Source organism: Botryllus schlosseri, chromosome 1, assembly GCF_051294905.1.
Source record: "Botryllus schlosseri isolate E-star chromosome 1, Bs_hap1, whole genome shotgun sequence".
In the NCBI taxonomy this organism is placed as follows: Eukaryota; Metazoa; Chordata; class Ascidiacea; order Stolidobranchia; family Styelidae; genus Botryllus; species Botryllus schlosseri.
The window spans coordinates 14,882,420-14,902,779 of NC_137236.1; the positions used below are offsets into that span (position 1 = coordinate 14,882,420).

Below are 20,360 nucleotides of genomic sequence, written 5' to 3' on the forward strand. Positions count from 1 at the left end.
AGGAGGACGCGGTATATTGTAAAGTGAAGTAAATACCTCTGTGAGTAGACTAATGTTCAAACATGCTTTGTTGAACTTGGAATAAGTCTCAGTTGTGCTGAAGCTTCAAAGTGATGTTTGACTGTGTTTGAGACGCCGTTTTATTGTAGTATGATCTAATTGTACATCTATTTGGAGACTGCTGCTTTAAGTAAGAAAATAATTATTTGGCTATTAGATAATGACCATTCGTCGCTGCAGGTGATGGATCTGGCGTCTCTGATTATAGCCCAAGTTTTTTCAACTATTTTACAGCTTCCGGCACTCTCCTAAATACTCAGAATTTATGTAGTATGATGTTTTAAGCTGTTTGAAGGAATTTTACATTGCAACTTTTTCTATTTTTCCATGCTACTTTTTACTCCAACTTTTATCAAGTATTGCGCAAAACGTAAAAGAGTGATTTCAAAAACATGCGATGAAACTATTTCCGGTATGGATCTTTCTTCGAGCTATGTGATTGATTAGCTGCATCTCAATGTTGTCTATGACACAACGGCTTGTGAGCTAGCAGTTCAACAACCAGTGCTAAGCACGACAGTGCCTGAACTATATGTAAATAGATCGCTTGATTGATTCACCGTCATTTAAATTTGAGGTCTTTCCCCAATTGACAGACGCTCAGGCGAGACCGCCGAAAATCACATAATCACCGGGTCACCTTTACAAGTTATTGCCAACACTGAGTTTCACTGCAATGCCTTGGACCATTTATCAGAGCCAGGGGGATCGGGATGTGGTATTTGTGTTGTATGGGTTATCGCTTAGCTGTTTGGTTTTTTGCGGAAAACTATTCATGTTATTTTCGTGCTGCTTCTCCCGGCCTTGCGTGAAAAGGGAAATTCGTCAGCTCCGCTGGAGCTGACAGCGAAAAGCTGTCATGTAGGTTACAAACCGAAAGAATATAAAAGTATGTGCATTTTCAGCTTATACTGCATGCTTAGCATGATTAGCTTATACTGGCATTATATACAGCAAATACGCGAGTTCATCAAAACAGTGAAGCTTCTCTGATCCATGTATGATAAGGATTCCGGCATGTACTAATAAATGGATGCTACCATGGTAAATTTGAAGTGTTTTAAACATGTTTTTGATCCCTGTTCTTCCCGGCTAGGTAAACTCGTAATTTTGTCACCATATACAAGCGACTAGGTTATTGGTGATATTAAACGCTTGCAAGACGGTGGAAAAGTAATTATTTAACATGTACACAGCTTGTTTATGAATTCTGCCACACTATGACGTTACCTGTTTTTGACGTCATCGATCCCGCATTCCTATTGAAAATTAGCGTCTGACGCTTATGTCAAATGGTTACAAATTTTGAATTCGCAAGATGTATCCACACCACTAATGTAGAATGACCAATGACCAGGCATGTTTATTTTTGGCAAATGCCAAAAATACCAATACGGTACTGTAACAGCTTATTTTTCAGATTTTGGAGTCTATGAAATCATGTTTGTAAACTTGAATTAACCATGTAAAACGCTTCAGTTTGGGTTTTCTTATCACACGACAGTCTGAAAACATGCAGTATCCAATTTGCGCCATCACACAGCAAGATTAGGAACCGAATTAAAATGATATTGGAGAGCAAATTCATCCGATACAAAACGGACTGCTTCTGTGATACGTAATATCAATGCATGCGAAATTACATCATTCACACAAGTCACTATACCACCTGTGGTAGTGATTCAAAAGGGTTTTTGAAACGTGTAGATCACAGCATTCACTACGAAACGTATAGTTAGAAATCACGAGTGGCTTCAATACTAAATGTATTATGAGAAAATGTCCATCGGGCAAAGAAAAATTGATGAATGAGCTTGCCTTGATCACAGTTTTTGCTTATTGTACAAGTAATTCGACGCTGACAAAGTATTTTGAATTTTCCGTTTTCATGTCTTCATTCAGGTAGATGTTTTCTGTAACCTGTCAAAGAGGCTAATGTTGATGATTTTGTTCTAATCTTATAATTGACTAGCTTCTATTTATAAGTTTCATTGAATGTCTCTGCAATTTTCGAAAAATGTATGAATGTGTTCCACTGTAGAATTATCAATCAATATATATATGGTTGGTTACCGGCAGTTATTTTGTCGATGTGAATGATTTGTATGTACTCTGACTTGATTTTTGGTAATTTTGGCATCGCCTTGAAATCATGTTTGTAGACTTGAATTATCCATGTAAAACGCTTTAGTCTGGGTTTTATTATCTCACGTAAGTCTGAAAACGTGCGGTGTCCACTGCCATCACAAATCAAGATTACAAACCGAATTAACAATGATATTGGAGAGCAAATTCATCTGATACAAAACCGACTGCTTCTGCGATATCTAATCTCAATAGTTAATTCGGAAGCATGCAAAATTATTGCATTCACACAATTCACTATACCACTTGTGATAGTAATTCGAAAGGATTAGTTTGGATCACAGCATTCACTACCAAACGACTAGTTAGAAATCATGAACGTGGCTTCAATACCCGTGTATGATGGAAAAATTTCCATCGGGCAAAGAAAATCGATGAATGAGCTTGCCTCGATCATATTTTTTGCTTATTGTACAGCTAATTCAAATGCATGGTAAACATTTAGTATTTTCATGTCCTAATTCAGGTAAATGTTTCGTATAATCAGTAAAAGAGGTTTTGTTTATGATTATTTTCCACCCTTGTAATTACCGTAACTGGCTTCTATTTGAAATTTTCATTGAATGTGTCTGCAATTTTCGAAAAATGTGTGGTTAATGTATGCCACTGTGAAATTATCAATCCACATTAACGTGATGGTTACTGGCAGTTATCAATGCAAGTTATTTTGTGTGTTGATTTGTGTGTAGCCTACTTTGACTCTAATCATGTGTAGTTTTAAAACAGCACACTAGTCTTTAATATAGACATATCCTTGACAAGTGATTGTTGACCAATATGCAGGTTGTTTGTCAGGATGTGGCGACGCATGCTGTGAGGATGCTCGAGGAATTACATCGAATGAAGCAAGATCATGATCATTGTGATTTCATAATCCAAGTCGGAGATGATGTCTATCGTACACACAAAAATGTATTGTCGGCTGGTTCCGCTTATTTTAGAGCCATGTTGAAGTATGATACGAAAGAGAGTCGCGACAGAAAAGTCGTTTTGAAAGATGTGGATTCTTAGTGTGTGAAAAATTGCATCGATTTTATATATTCGGGTAAATTTGAGATTCCTGATGGAAGAATCATTGAACTTCTTCACGTCGCAATTATGATGCAGCTGGATGATGTAAAGCAAGCCGTATCCAATATTTTGGAGGAATCAATCACCATTGTGAAATTACTTCTCTACCAGAAATGTTGGTGATTTTTACGGACTGGCGGATGTTTCTTCGAGATGCAGAATATTTTTACAAGAAAATATCATGGAAATCTCAGACCAAGCTGGATTTGAAAGCATTGAAAAAGATGACCTTCTCAGTCTTTTGCAGTCAGGAAAACTGAAATTATGGGAAGAAGAAAAACTTGCATTATCGCTCAAATGGATCTAGAAATGTCAAAGTAAAAGCGAATATTTGCACGAATTTCTCAAAGTAATCAAGTTTGATCTAATATCCCCGGTATATTTGCAACAGATTTTAGAAACTCACCCAGGTATAAGTAACGACTTCGACCTCTACAAGTTATTCAATGATCATATTATGGAATCTTCCGCTAAGAAAAAAGAAGATAATGACGCTGACAAATTGATAATTCTTTTCGATGATGACGCAAAATGCCTCCGATCCTTGAATCCAATAACTGAGGAAATAGAAAAGTTCCATGATGTAACGTGTAGTTTATCGTTGAATTCGACAGCAATTTCCCTTGACTCGTATATTTATGTATTTCGTGATTTTAGATCTGTTAATCGACTCAATTTTCAGACGAAAAATTCAAAATGGGAAAAAGTGGGTGATCTGATTTGCAACCATGGGAGGTCTCCATGCTCAGTGTGTTCAACTGGATCCATAATCGTTATTGGAGGAAGTAGTTTAACAGAAACAACTGATGTAGAAAGATTTGACCCATCGGTAAATCAATGGTTTCTACTAGGAAACAAACCGTCAGCCATTTCTAATGCAAGTCTCGTGTCTTTGGATGGTTCCATCTATTGCATCGGAGGTTGGCGAAAGGGTGTCGAAGTTTCTTCGTTCTGCAGATTTACTCCATCCTTATCAGAGTGGGTTGATCTGGAACCCATGAGCATCCTGCGGATTGCTGTTGTGTTGTTGCAGTTGATCAAATGATATTTGTGACCGGTGGGTGGAATGGAGAAAATACCACCGATGATGTGGAATGTTACGATGCTACTGCAGCTCAATGGACTACTTTGTCATCCATGATTTCATGTCATGGCGACAATACTGCTTATCGCATCGGCAATTGGATTTTTGTAGTGGATGTACTGGGAGAATCTGATGAGATTGAAAAGTACGATTTGTTGAACAAAAAATGGTGTAGGATGAAAGATAATGATACATTTTTCAGTGTCTCTGGATCTGCCATGGTGAAGTGGGATGCTCTAACGTGGACTAAAACCCCCTGAACCCCCACCGTCAGAACTGCCAGATTGTTCTTTTGCACAACCTCTGTGTCAAAACTATGGCCATGTATTTTGGCGCTGGGAATGGTTCTATAAATTCAATGATTAATATCAATCTCGGGTTAATGGACATCAGAAAAGTGCAGATTCGGATATTGAAATGCTTTAAACAAAATGTGGTTTAGTATTCTTCAAAGTCCTATCTCGTACAAAATTATCCTTCCTACTGTAGTTCGCTGTGAAAACTTGGGTGATATAAGTAGCCTATTTTTAATACTGGAATTCGGATTATTATCAATTTCAACTCTATTCAAATGGAGCAAGTTTCGAGTCCAAGTCGAAGTTTGCTCTGGAATTGCTACCATTTATCCATGCGGTCACAGGAATGACTTAAAGATCTTTTTTTTTTGGCGACCGCGCGATCGAGCTCGGCCATTTATTAATTTTGCTTCGGGCAATTTGATTTTTGTAGTGGCTAGATTTAGAGGTTCCGATGTCATTGAGAAGTACGATTTATTGAACAAAAAATGGTATAGAATGAAAAAAGCTGATGAATTAATTAATCTCTGTGGATCTGCGATGGTGAAGGAATATGGTTGAAGGAGGACGCAGTATATTGTAAAGAGAACGAAATACCTCTGTGAGTAGACTAAATAAAGTCTCAGCTGTGCTGAAGCTTCAATGTTTGATCTGTTTTGTTGTGTGAGAGAGAGAGGATATTCTTTTACGGTCGGGAGGTCATCTAGTCTGCACCCCCGTTTTTTTCTCCTTCATGCTATCCATGACAGACATGGGGTAATCGCGATTAGTAATCGTAATCGATTACGACGATTACAGCATTTTCAAGTAATCGTAATCGCAATCGATTACATTAGAAAAAATTCTGAAGAAATCGTAATCGACTACTTCCCATATCTAATCGATTTCTTTGTGAAAGAACGATTACTTTTTATTTGTACAAGGATTATGACATAAACTGAACATTCGTGTACATGGAAGAGATATTTTGCCATGTTAGTGATAGCTCAAACGTATGATTTTCAAACGCCACTGGTCATTATTACGTCAGAAGTATTATCCTTGCTCGTCATTGCGTAAGACAGTGGTTCCCAACCTTTTCCATCTCGTGCCTCCCTTGGCCGGAATTTTAGCCAAAATTCCCCCCTTAGGATAAATCTGCCCGATGAATAAAAATGCTCATTTTTACCGCGCAAACACCTGTTGACTGTGAGAATAAGACGGGCGGTATCGAGTGTTTGTTTCTAGCAGTGCTGTAATAACACTTTGTAGAACTCCAAAAACCATGGTCTTGGTCCCAATCACACAAATTCTGGAAGGCTTGACTCAACAGACCCCCACACTTCCATTTGTGTTTCCGGCTTACCGTGCACCAATCGCTTATATAACTGCTGTGAAAAATCAGTATCCATAAATTTACTGGTCTCGCTTTTTTTTTCTCAAGTTTGCGTATGCATTTGGCCAACAATAGTGGTACTTTCATATATAGAAGAGTTGACCAGACTCGAGTTTGACTCGAGTCACCATTTTCTGATACCTAGACTTGACTCGAGTCATTTTCTCAAAATACGGAAACGACTCGACTCGAGACAATCTGGGTATTGACTCGACTTGGACTCGAGTCATTGTGCATGACCCGAACCAAGTCATATGACTCAAAACTATAACACGGCCAAGACCGACATTTCATTGTAATTTCGAAGAACAGTAAAGTGACAACCCTGTTGGAATTTCGTCTATTGATCCTGGTACTTGACAATGTGACAAGAAACTGCTCAAAGTGAGGAAAATTAGTATGCCATAAATCCAAATCATTCAATATCACCAAACAGTGTTGACTTGAGTGGGACTTGGACTCGTACTCGAGTCATAATACCATGACTCGGACTCGACCGTCTGCTCGGTGACTTGGACTCGGACTTGACTCAATGGTGAATTGAAAATGACTCGACTTGACTCGAGTCAAAACTATGAAAGTGAGATTGACTTGTGACTCGGAGCCTCATGACTGGGTTACAGCCCTGATATATAACATACACGTGATCAGATTCCCTGCTGGAGCGCATTGAAATTTAGGACACCCATTACGTTTTTGCAACATTGCACCAAGTTTACCACGTCTTTTTTCGATCGGGTAGCTGTCCACTAAAAATAAAGCAAGGCTAGCGATCTCTTTGACTTGAATTGATGACGTTGGAATATTTAGTCACTGTCTGAAAATGTTGACTTGAAAATATAAGATAAATACTTTCACTAGAGGCCTTGTTGTGATAGATTCGGCACGACATTTACTCGCTTAGGATATATTTGATTGAGAAGCCGTCGCTGGCCTACAAAATTGTCTTGCGAACTGCAGCACATCTGAACTAGTTAGAAAGAAAAAAGGGGTTGGGGGGGATTTGTATATGAAAAAGAGATTTTAGATAGCATTTGAACATACTTTCAGCAGACAAAAAACAGCCATAAGGAGCATACGTTCGGATATATCTGGTTGTCTACATGACAGTTCGAACATGAACAATTTGGGAAATCCGTTACAATTCTAAAGTGGAATTCCTCCCTAAAAATTGCAAAATTCCCCCCAAGGGGGGAATTCCTCCCCGGTTGGGAACCACTGGCGTAAGACGTATCTACATGTAGTAAATAGATATTCGATGCACATTGTAGCGCGATTGAAAGAATACTCGCTATGCCGCATATCAGGTTATCAATACACCCCAGACGCCACTACCTCGCTGCAGGATAATAATCACCACTCTTCCTAGTTCCAAATAGTAACTTATATATTGATGCTAGGTTATGCTTCATTACGCTTTGGATTACTAACCGGTGGCTTCCGTAGGTTAGTAATCTATAGTTGAACGCAGTTTGACCGTTGCTGGTTGGCGAGCAGTAGGCATATGTGCGTACGTAAAAACACCCGACAAAGATTTGATATTTTGTACTCGTCAAATGAAACATTACGATTTCCACAACGAAGCATTAAATCAACAGCTGCTGATGCATATCATAACAGAGCTTGTAGTATATGTATTAGGTGGACGGCATAATAGTATGTTAGCTTTATCTGATTCTCATATGACTGAAACGGGCGCCAATCAATATTTCGCAATCGCCATAGCCATCCGCTTCTACACTAGGTAAAGAGTGGGTTATAGCTAGAATCAGGACCAAAACAGCAATTCGTCCCCCGCTCTAAAAGTTGGTCTTGGGCCCCATAGGAATGTTCTGGTCATTTTTCAAGTTGATGACTGCATTTCGTAAATAATATTGGTAATTCCATTATATCATTACTCTCCCAGCCCCCGATGGTCGGATTTACCTGAAGAGCTGAGGAGACGTAATTGACAATTATAACTTCTGGTTTGTTGTTCTAACTATATTATTGTATGTTGTTGATTAGTTACCTGTTACCTGTTATATAATCAAAAGATATTGTAGTCGCCCATCGCCCAAACGCAGCAGACTAAAAGAAAAACTTTCGTCAGACGCACACACAAATTGTCATGTCTTCATTCCTTTGGGGGTGCGCCGGGTGACATTTGATTTGTGGGGCTGAGATTGGAATGACAGTACTATTCGTCACGCCCACCCAGCGCGACTTTTGCATAGGACACATACCTAAAGTTCCGGCTAAGGTCTTTGACAGCACACTTCGTGGAGTCGGACGTTAGTCAAAACTGCATATGTCCTTTGGGGTGTTATGGCGTGGTAATAACCGGCACCGAAATGTCTACTCCTATAAATCATGCTTTTGTCTAAGGAGGAGAGGTATGCATTTCAAAATCAAGCCATCTAGAGACACTAAATCGAAGAAAACTCCCAAGTTAATATAATCTCTCGAAAATACTCCATAATTTATGTTGATTTATGAAATACTTTTGACTCCCCTTCGAGCTCGCTTCCAACCCTATTGGGGAGTTTGGGGTGCGACAGTTACGAACCAGGTAAGAATGCAAATCATTGGGTGCGATAAATCGTCTGCGATGGGGGCAATGAGTACATTATGACGTAACAAGCAAATGACGTCTCATTTATAAAGAATAAAGTTGTTATTTCATTAGGCCTTTTCATCGCAATCCTTAATTCCTTATATTGTCTTCCAATATATCTTCTAAGATTAGTTCTGAGAAGCAAAATGAATGCAATCGTGAGTAATCGTGATGACGTTTCCAATGTAATCGTAATCGACTACTTCCGGATTTTGCTGTAATCGTAATCGTAATCGCAATCGCGTGATTCAGAAGTAATCGTAATCGCAATCGATTACATTCATGAAGTAATCACCCCATGTCTGATCCATGATTGTTGAGCGCCTAGCAGGATAGCTACGGATACCGGACTAATTCTCAAGTCTTTGGTATGACCCGGCCGGGGATCGAACCCACGACCTACGGATCGAGAAGCTCGATGCACGACCATTACACTATCTCTCTCGGTGTGCATGATCTGGTTGTACTACTACTTGGAGACTGCTTCTTTGAGTGGGAAAATTATTCTTTGTTGATTGGATAATGACCATATTCGTCGTTGCAGCTGATATGTCTGACGTCTCTGACTATAGAGCAAGTTTTTTCAACTTTTTTACAGCTTCCGGTAGATTCCAAATACTCAGAATTCATGTAGTATAATGTTTTGAGCCGTTTGAATGGATTTTAGATTGCAACTTTTTCTCTTTTTTCATGCTACTTTTTACTACAACTTTTATCAAGTATTGCGCAAAACGTAAAAGGGTGATTTTGAAAATATGCGATAAACCTATTTCCAGTATTGGATCTCTCTTTGAGCTGTGTGATTGATTAGCTGCATCTCATGTTGTCCATGACACAATGGCTGGCGAGCTAAAAGTTCAAAAACCCGTGCTAAGCACGTCAGTGCCTGAACTATATGAAAATATATCGCTTGATTGCTTCACCGTCGTTTAAATTTGAGGTCGTTCCCCATTTGACAGACGCCCAGGCGAGACCGACCAAAATCACATCACTGAGCCACATTTTCAAGCTAATGATTTTTTTAAAGTCACCAACACTGAGTTTCACTGCAATGCCTTAGGTCAAGTTATCAGAGCTAGGGGATGGGGATGTGGTATTTGACTTGTATGGGTTATCGCTTTGCTGTTTGGCTTTTTGCGGTAAACTATTCACATTATTTTCTTGCTGCTTCTCCCGGCCTTACGTGAAAAGGGAAAGCACCAAATTCGTCAGCTCTGCTGGAGCTGACAGTGAAAAGCTGTCATGTAGGTTACAAACCGAAAGAACATAAAAGTGTATGCATGATCAGCTTATACTTAGCTTATACTGAATGCTTAGCATGATTAGCATATACTGGCATTATATACAGCAAATACGCGAGTTCATCAAAAGAGTAAAGCTTTTCTGATCCATGTATGATAGCGATTTCCGCATATACTAATAAATGGATGCTACCATGGTAAATTTGAAGTGTTTTAAGCCTGTTTTTTAATCCCCGTTCTTCTCGGCTGGGTAAACTCGTAATTTTGTCACCAAGCGACTAAGTTAATGGTGTTACTAAACGCTTGCAAGTCGGTGTAAAAGTAAATATGTAGCATTTACACAGCTTGTTTATGAATTCTGCCGCACTATGACGTTACCTGTTTTTGACGTCATCGATCCCGCATTCCTATTGAAAAGTAGCGTCTGATGCTTATGTAAAATGGTTACAAATTTTGAAATTGCAAGATGTGTTCTAACCACTAACGCTAAATGACCGAGGACTAGGCATGTTTATATTTGGCATAGCTTATTTTTCAGATTTTGTTTTATGTGGTTTTGGCGTCTCCATGATATCATGTTTGTAATCGTGAATTGACCATGTAAAACGCTTTAGTTTGGGTTTTCTTATCGCACCGAAGTCTGAAAATGTGCAGTACCCAATCTGTACCATCACACAGCAAGATTAGAAACCGAATTACCAATGATATTAGAGAGAGAGAGAGATATGATATTCTTTCTCGCCTGCACCATCGAGATGCTTTGGCGACGGAGTTGCGATACGGCCCCATGAGGTCATCTAGTCTGCGCCCCCGTTTTTTTTCTCTCCTCCATGCTATCCGTGATTGCTGAGCGCCTAGCAGGATAGCTGCGATACCATTATATGACCCGGCCGGGGATCGAACCCACGACCTACCGCTCGAGAAGCCGGACGCATAACCATTACACTATCTCGATCGGTGAGAGAGAGAGCAAATTCCTCCAATACAAAACGGACTGCTTCTGTGATACGTAATATCAATAGTTGATTTGCTACGCACACAATTCACTATACCACTTGTGCTAGTAATTAAAAAGGGATTTGGATGCATTTAGATCACAGCATTCACTACGAAACAAATAGTTAGAAATCACAAGTGGTTTCAATACTCAACGCATTATGGAAAAATGTCTATAGAGCAACGAAAAATCTATCAATGATCTTGCCTCGGTCGTAGATTCGTAGTTCATTGTTGCTTATTGTACAGCTAACCCCATGCAGGCTAAATATTTGGTCTTTTCCGTATTCCTGTCTTCATTCAGGTAGATGTTTTCTATAACAAGTAAAAGAGGTTAATGTTGATGATTTTGTTCCACCTTTTTAATTAACTGGCTGCAATGGGAAATGTTAATTGAATGTCTCTGCAATTTTCGAAAAATGTGTGGTTGTATTCAATTGTGAAATCATCAATCAATATTAAAGTACGGTAGTTTGTTACCGGCAGTTATCAATGCAGGTTATTTTGTCGATATGAATGATTTGTGTGTATTTTGAAAACAGCACTTTGCTGATAAATTGGTAATTCTTTTTGATCGGTACAACAAATGCCCCCGGTCCTTAAATCCAATGAATGAAAAAGTAGGAAGATTTCATGATGCAAAGTTTGACTTCTGGTATTTCACAGCGATTTCCCTCAACTCATATATTTATGCCTTTTGTGGAGACAAATCTGTTCATCGACTCAATTTCCGACAAAAAAATTCCAAATGGCAAAAATAGATGATATGATTTGCAAGCACGGGGATCTTCCTCGCTCTGTGTCATTGTGCGGAGCAATATTTGTTATTGGAGGAAGTAGCACACAATCGAATGATGTGGAGAAATTTGACTACTCTGAAAATAGATGGTTTCAACTCCAAAACAAGCCTCTAGAGCAATTTGTAGAGCAAGTCTTGTATCATTGCACGATTCTGTGTATTGTGTCGGAGGTTGGCGAAATGGTTTTGAAGTTTCTTCCTTCTGCAGATTCACTCCATCCTCGTCAGAGTGGGTTGACCTCGAGGCAATGCGATATCCCGTGTGTGGGTGTGGTGTTGTGGCATTGGTCAAAATATATTTGTGATCGGTGGGTGGAGTGGACGAAAGAAAGTCAATACCGTGGAATGTTACGATGTTACTTCATCTCAGTGGACTTCATTGCCATCTATGAATTCATGTCTTAGTTTCATTAAGCTTAATACATCGGCAATTGGATTTTTGTGGTGTTTGTGGTTGTGTTTAAGGTGCATAGTATAACAACTAGTATAACAACTGGCTGCTCTGCAACTTGATATGGATCCAGAGATATCAAAGAAGCTGAAAGAAATAACCAAACAACTTGCAACTAAAATCGACAACAGCGAAAACCGTTTACTCAAGAAACTTGTGCAGGAACTAAAACCTCTGGTGGAGAGAAGCGTGGAAAACCATCTTGATTCTGCTATCTCCAAAAATCAAGACGAAGACACCAATGCCATCAGTTTGCTCCATGATAAGATGGATCATATAATTCATCAAAAAAAAGAAACAGAAAATAGTCTATACGAAATAAAAGGATTTCAGGACACTTTGAAATCCAAACTGGAAGCCCAGGACACTAGGCTGAAAGAATTGGAATCAAAAGTTGAAGCAATCACTCTGGACAATCAGAAACTGAGAGGACTACTCCACAGCAATCGCCAAATGATCGACCAACTCGAACAGAATCAGCGGAACGATTCCTTGGTGATCAGTGGATTACCTGAAAAAGAAAACGAAAATTTGCAAAAAGAAATAATTGATATCGGAGGAAGGATTGGACTGGATATCCAACCCAGTGACTTTGAGTGCTCTTACCGACTCAAACAATCGTCGAAAACTGCAGACAAACAAGCTCCATTGGCTCTCATAAAGTTCAGAAACTCCAAAACCAGATCACAACTCCTGCAAAAAAGAAAAGAACTTCGGAGCATCCACGATAACTTGCCTGGCTTTAAGAATCTCTACATCAATGAAAACTTGACCAAGTTCAGAAGAGTGCTCCACTCAAAGACTCGCAAGCTGGGTAAATCTCTAGGATACAAGCACTGCTGGGTGGTCAATGGTAAAATTTTTCTCGGAACACAAAATCTATTTTCATCGATTCTTACGAAACCCTAGAAAAGCTGCGTAACGACGCTTAAATCATTATTTTCTTGTCGAGCATTTATCTTTATGTCTTCTCCAAACGAAATCAATGCTGACGGTTCCCCAAATTTCCAGGATATGCAATACCCAAATATTAGTGACTGTATTGTGACTACGCGTGACCATTTATTGCCTATTTTAAGTCAAATCCAAGAATATGAACATTTTACAATGATTCACCTCAACATAAGGTCCTTGCCTTACCATTTGGATGAGCTGAGTGATTTGATTGCTAGCTTAAAGAGTATACCTTGCTTGATTGCCATATCGGAAACTAAGCTAAAAGGTGAACCGAATACCTCAATTGATATCAACGGCTACTACTACCTAAATTCTCCAACACAGGGACTGGCTGGTGGTGTAGGACTTTACCTAAAGTCCTATATCAACTCCGAACAGGTTCATGAATATGACTTGTAATGCAGTGGTGTTGAACAAATATGGGTGGAAATTTCTAATCCTCGAATTAGAAATGAGCATACTGTTGTTGGTGTCATCTATCGTCACCCTAACTTCAATATTTCAGAATTCACAAGTTAACTCAGTAGTACTCTCAACAAACTGCAGCAAAGAAACATCCAATTTTTCATAATGGGAGACATAAATATTGATCACCTATCAGATTTAGCGCCGCACCAGGACTATCTCCTTATGCTACGATCTAAAGGAGTTGCATCCGTTATTTCAAAACCCACTAGAGTCACAGCTACCTCTTCCACCATTATTGATCACATATACACCAATCTTTCCATTATTAATATAAGACCTATGATGTTAGACTATGTTATGACTGATCACTACCCTGTTGTAGCTCAGGTTAAGTTGTCAAAAAAACGTCAAAAATATAATATGCAACCGATATACCGGCGCAGTATGCATTCTGAAGCATGTGAACTTCTGACGGATGATGTAGAGGAATTCTTCTGAACCAATGAACTTCCCAGTCTTTGCCATGGCAATTTCAATCAGTCATTCGAACATTTCTTGTCAGTAGTGAAGATACTAATCGATCGACATATGCCTCTACAAAAACTGAGTAGAAAAAAAAGAAAATTGCTGTTGAAACCTTGGATAACTGCCAGTATTCTTAGGGCCATTAAAAAACGAAATAGTCTTCATAGAAAATGGATATCACTAGGCTCAGACGAATCCAAAATTGAATACCAAGAGTATGCCAAAGCACTTTCCAGGATCAAAGCTAAAGCAAAACGGACGTATTATTATCAGCTGTTTCACAGAAATAATACCAATCCTAAGCAAACCTGGAAAACTATCAATAGCATAATAAATCGTCCTTCGGCTAAAGGTTCACTGCCAACGACCATTACAAATGAGCAGGGGGTACCGACTTCTAATTCTCACGACATAGCCTCCTTATTCAATAAACATTTCTGTTATATCGGTAATAACCTAGCATCCAAAGTGCCGCCAAGCAATGATTCCCCTACAGCAGCTATTCGCAGTGTTACCAACTCGATACTTCTCTCTCCGACCACAGAAGAGAGATTATCTTAGCGTACTCACTCAAGAATGACAAAGAGGGATGTGATCGAATTCCTATTAAACTACTGAAATTGATTTTTCTTTTGGTCTCTAGACACCTGGTCAATTTTTTCAACAGTTCTATTTCATTAGGGATATTTCCAGATGCATTGAAGGTTGCCAAGGTTGTCACTATTTTCAAGTCAGGTGATAAAAGCAATGTCAACAACTACCGCCCCATATCTATCCTACCATCCTTGTCAACAATTTTTGAAAAGCTACTATATCGACGACTTACCAGCTTCCTCGTTGCTCACTCTGTCATATTAGACAACCAGTTTGGCTTCCGACAAAATCTTGACACAAATCAAGCAATTCTTGCCCTTACTTCCAAAATTTATCAGAGACACAACTCTGGTATGATTTCATGTGTTGTTTTTCTTGATATAAAAAAGCTTTCGACACTGTCAATCATTCAATACTTATAAGTAAACTCTCGTGTTATGGAATCAGAGGTGTAGCCTTGGATTTGATTACAAGCTATCTTACCAATCGATGTCAATATGTTTACAGTAAGGATCACCTACCTTCTGAAAAGAGTGACATATTATGTGGTGTACCACAGGGCTCCGTTTTAGGACCCCTATTATTCAGTCTTTATATCAATAATGTTGCTGCATGTATCTCGGAGACCTCGGTCCTATTTGCTGATGATACTTGCGTACTTATATCTGCTACAGACTTGACCTCTCTACAAACCAAAGCTAATTCCAAGATTTGCAAGATGACTGCTTGGATGAAAACCAACCGACTAACCATTAATCCAACTAAGACTCAGGTACTGGTCTTCAATTGTAAAGCTGCCTCAACTTTTTCACTAAGTGTATCTGATGTCATTATTGCACCCTCAACCCATACAAGATATCTGGGAATTATCATTGACTCCAATCTTAAATGGAAGACCCACATTTTCAATCTATGTAAAAAGCTATCTGCTACGGCCGGAATTCTAGCGAGACTGAGACATTCTCTCCCTAGACAGACCTTGAGAACCATATATTTCTCATTATTTCACCCTCATCTGCTTTATGGATTATGTGTATGGGGGAAGGCCAATCAGACGGATTTTAACAGAATCTGTGTCATCCAAAATCGAGCCATAAGAAATATATGTGGCATAGATTCTAGGTCATCTGCTACTCCTGGTTATTTAGCTCTCAGGAAACTTAAGCTACCCGATTTGTATAATTATGAAATAGCCAACCTGATGCATAAATTCACAAACGGTAATATCTCCCCTTACTTTATTAGCTTGTTTGAGCAATCTTCCACTGTGCATGGGTATTCTACTAGATTATCGAAATCTGGTCATCTTTATGTTCACCGTATGAACTCCAGACTGACCCAACAGTCCATTGAATATATGGGCCTAAATATTTGGAATGACGTGCCCGACAGTATCAAAGAGCTACCTTAGCATGAATTTAAAACCCAATACCAGGATTACCTTTTTTCAAATTATAATCAGAAATGAGAGTATCTACTATCTAGTACCCGTTGTAATATAAATTATACATCTATTTATTGACTTCATATTGCTTTACCTAGTATGTTGCCATGGCTACTGTCTTTGTTATATATTTGTGTTTATTTTCTTCTATTTGTGATTATTATTTTCTTTCATGTTGCAGACTGTCCACTGTTATATTTATTGGGATGAGTGCACTTGATTATTTCACTGCCATGGAGGTGACGAGTAACAAGGCCTTTATAGGCCATATCGTCACCTCCAGTCAACTTTTTATGTTTGACGAAGCAATAGAATGTCTGTCTGTCTGTCTGTCTGATTGGTTTGGCGATTCTTCTGACATTGAGAAGTACGATGTATTGAACAAAGAATGGCATGGCATTGAAAAAAATGAAGATCACTCTTGTGATTTCATAATCCAAGTCGGAGACGATGTCTATCGTACACACCAGAATGTATTGTCGGCTGGTTCCGCTTATTTTAGAGCCATTTTGAAGTATGACACGAAAGAGAGTCGCGACAGAAAAGTCGTTTTGAAAGATGTGGATTCTCAGTGTGTGAAAAATTGCATCGATGTCATATATTCGGGGAAATTTGAGATTCCTGATGGAAGCATCATTGAACTTCTTCACGCCGCAATGATGATGCAGCTGGATGATGTAAAGCAAGCCGTATCCAATATTTTGGAGGAATCAATTACCAATTACCAATGTGGGTGATATTTATGGACTGGCTGATGTTTCTTTGAGATGCAGAATATTTTTACAAGATAACATTATGGAAATCTCAGACCAAGATGGATTTGAAAGCATTGACAAAGATGACCTTGCCGGCCTTCTGAAGTCGGGAAAATTGAAATTATGGGAAGAAGAAAAACTGGCATTATCGCTCAAATGGATCAACAAATCTCAAAGTAAAAGCAAATCTTTGCATGAATTTCTTGAAGTAATCAAGTTTGATCTAATATCCCCGGCGTATTTGCATCAGATTTTGGAAACTCACCCCCACATAAGTAATGACTCCGAGCTGTACAAGTTATTCACTGGTCATATTCTGAAAGCTTCTATTAAGGCAAAAGAAGATAATGACGCTGACAAATTGATAATTCTTTTTGATGATGAGACAAAATATCTCCGATCCTTTAATCCAATAACCAAGGAAATAGATAAGTTTCATGATGCAAAGGTGGATTTCTCAATGGAATTCACAGCGATTTCTCTGGACTCATATATTTATGTCTTTTGTAAAGCTAAATCTGTTCATCGACTCAATTTTCAGAGAAAAAATTCAAAATGGGAAAAGATGGATGATATGATTTGCGACCATGGTATAGCTCCAAGCTCAGTTTGTTCAACTGGGTCCATAATCGTTATTGGAGGAAGCGATGGTACAGAAAAAACTGATGTCGAAAGATTTGACCCATCTGTAAATCAATGGTTTCTACTACCAAACAAACCGTCAGCAATTTCTAATGCTAGTCTCGTGTCATTGGATGGTTCCATCTATTGTATCGGAGGTTGGCGAGATGGTGCCGAAGTTTTTTCATTCTGCAGACTCACTCCTTCCTCAGCAGAGTGGGTTGATCTCGAGCCAATGAGATATCCTGCTGATAGCCGTGGTGTTGTTGCAGTTGAACAAAAGATATTTGTGACGGGTGGGTATAGTGGAGATGATATCCTCAACAATGTAGAATGTTACAATGGTACTTCAGCTCAATGGACTTCGTTGTCATCTATGACTTTAACTCATGGCAACAATAGTGCTTATCGCATCGGTAATTGGATGTTTGTAGTCGATGAGTTTGGTGACTCTCGTCACATTGAGAAATACGATTTATGGAACAAGAAATGGTGTAACATGAAAAAAAAACCAAATCATTTGTCCGATGTTTGCGAATCTGTAATGGTGAAGCTATGGATTACTGGTTTTTAAACTGTATGATACACCAATCTTCTGGGGTAGTGACATATTCTAGCGTGGTCTGGAAACTTCTTTGTATAATGTTGAAACATGCATTCTTTAGATCGGAATGAGTTTAGGGTGTGTTGAAACTTCAACGTATTTGGCAATCTGATTTGAAGCCATGTTGCGGCGTCAGCGAAAATGGTTGTATGCATTATACTGAGTGGCAGCTTAGTTTATTGAGAAAATTGTGAGTTTTGAGTACAAATTTGAAAGTACAGTTTTGAACGTTTGAGTGAACAAAGTAAAGTTCCTACGATCTATTTCAGGGGCGACCAACCCGCGAGAAGGTTTTGAGTGGCCCGCGAGGTAGTTCTCGAAATTAGTTTTATTAAAAAAAATAATTACCGGGTAATTTGTTGTGAGCATACAAGGCCAACCAAAAATGTGTTTAGCCCGACTGCGAAATTTGGGATGTTGATGACTAAATTATCAGCTTCGAGTCTTCCGATGCATTGTCGTAGTCAGGATCCGGGCACAATTTTCGTAGATATTTTTTCATTGGAATAAAGTAGAATATTTCATGGCAGATATATTTGTCTTAGCACCTCGCGCGATTTATAGTCACTCAATTTCTTGCTTTTAGTATTTGTACCCCTTTGTGAAAATTCAAAACACGCCCAATTTATGGAATGGAGTTTGACTATATTAGCAATTTATGGGAGAACGTGTCGTCCAACAACCAAATAGGCGAAACACATTTGAGTACTTAAAAAAAGGAGCAGTAGCCTACTTTGTTACTGACCATATCTGCTAACGTCATTCGAAGAATGTCTCCATCACTATGAGCAATCTTTCAAATATTGCCGTATTCCATTAGGCAGAGAGCGAATGAGATTATCTCCATTCACTGTTGACACTCTCATAACCATAGAATCTGGCAGCAATTTGCTTTTTTTACACTTGGATGTTGTTGCGTTTTATGGTTTCATGCTTGGCTGTTCTATATGTTGACTGCTTCATGCTTTCTGTCACTTATTCATCTTCCTCGGCTGATTATTGCCTTCTATAGCGGAAATAATGTCGAACCTTCATTTATTTTGGTACATCTGCTTCAAATTAGTGGTGTAGTCTGTTTACGTCACTCTTCTTATATTTGCAACTGCAATTTTATGTCTTGTATGTTTTTGTTTCCACAGGAATAAAATTAGTGATAGTCTATTGCTGGATTGCGTCCTGGTTCAGCTGCATGAGTGAGATCATTCAAGATGGTCATTTAAAACAAAGTTTTCTGATTGTTGGACAAGATTCTTCTGATCCTAATGGATTGTCCTTAGGATACTGAGCTGTCGGACAAATTCAGATTCTTGAAAATGAAATTTTACTCAACACACTAGCAAGAGCCAGTTTCATACAGTGCATGAGGTTGGTTGTTGCTAGAACTCAGGTCATTATGATTTGGCTACTGTGGTGGAGGGATCATCCAAATGTAAGATTTGACCGTTTTCTTGTCATTTGTGATGTCAATCTTTGGCTATAAGTTATGTGCAGTGTGCACTGTAGATTCGAATATTCAAGTGAAGTTTAATCAGTCAAATTTCGCCAGCTGTCTGTCTCCATTTATGTGATGGCTGTGATTATTCATGTTTACTGTCAAAACATATTTTATGCCTCCTATTCTGTTTCAATTAGCAAATACTTAATCAATCAGTAATGATCATGGTGTGTTTGGTTGCGGAAAAGTACGCAGTGGCTGTAACCTCTGTCTGAGTTGAACTAGTGTACAGGCCATTGTAAAATTAGAACAATCTGTAATGCAGGGGTGAGCAATTATTTTTCACTGTGGCCAAATGAAAAGCAGAAAATACATTGGCGGACCAAGTTAAAAAGTTAGACTCTACCCTGCAGCGTATAAATTTTATTTCTTAATTGATAGCAGTGAATTACATGTTAATGTATGCTGCTCGTTGCCTTCTGAGCATTGTGCATCTTGGTGAAAAAGCCTTGGTGTCCAGCAAAGCTAACATTTCTTCTAAAATTCGCCCACCCTTAATCGAGTGTCTGTATTTGTGTTTTTGTCATAAGACCAGTGTTGGGATTGACTCGTGACTCGGAGCAAAATGTACATTATGAGCTCCAGTGCATAATTTTGGCAAAATTAAGTATTTTAATGTAAAAGAATGTCTAAGTCGAGTTTCTTAGTGCCAAATCTTCCATTGTTAGGTCAAAAAATGATGTGATGATAACTCAGTCGCGAAAACTGGTTGACTTGTTTTACGAAATAGGGTTTTGGTAATGTATCACAGCACTTTGAAGCAGGGTAATGCCCAATGTAACAATGGACACAATGACGGTTTGAACTAAGACATATGGAAGAGTGTCTTCAACTGTTTCAGTA

At 38.8% G+C, this 20,360-nt stretch overlaps 1 protein-coding gene across 1 annotated transcript; it reads left to right on the forward strand.

The window, feature by feature from the left end:
* Nucleotides 1-12,111: 12,111 nt before the first annotated feature.
* On the forward strand, nucleotides 12,112-13,023 carry LOC145438966 (uncharacterized). Its single transcript, XM_080316376.1, has one exon. The coding sequence runs from the start codon at nucleotides 12,178-12,180 to the stop codon at nucleotides 13,021-13,023; it is 846 nt and encodes a 281-aa protein (XP_080172502.1). The 5' UTR covers nucleotides 12,112-12,177.
* The last annotated feature ends 7,337 nt before the right edge of the window (nucleotides 13,024-20,360 follow it).

Bases quoted from the DNA above. Each gene is read 5' to 3' on its own strand.
- LOC145438966 (XM_080316376.1), top strand. From the start codon at position 12,178: ATGGATCCAGAGATATCAAAGAAGCTGAAAGAAATAACCAAACAACTT.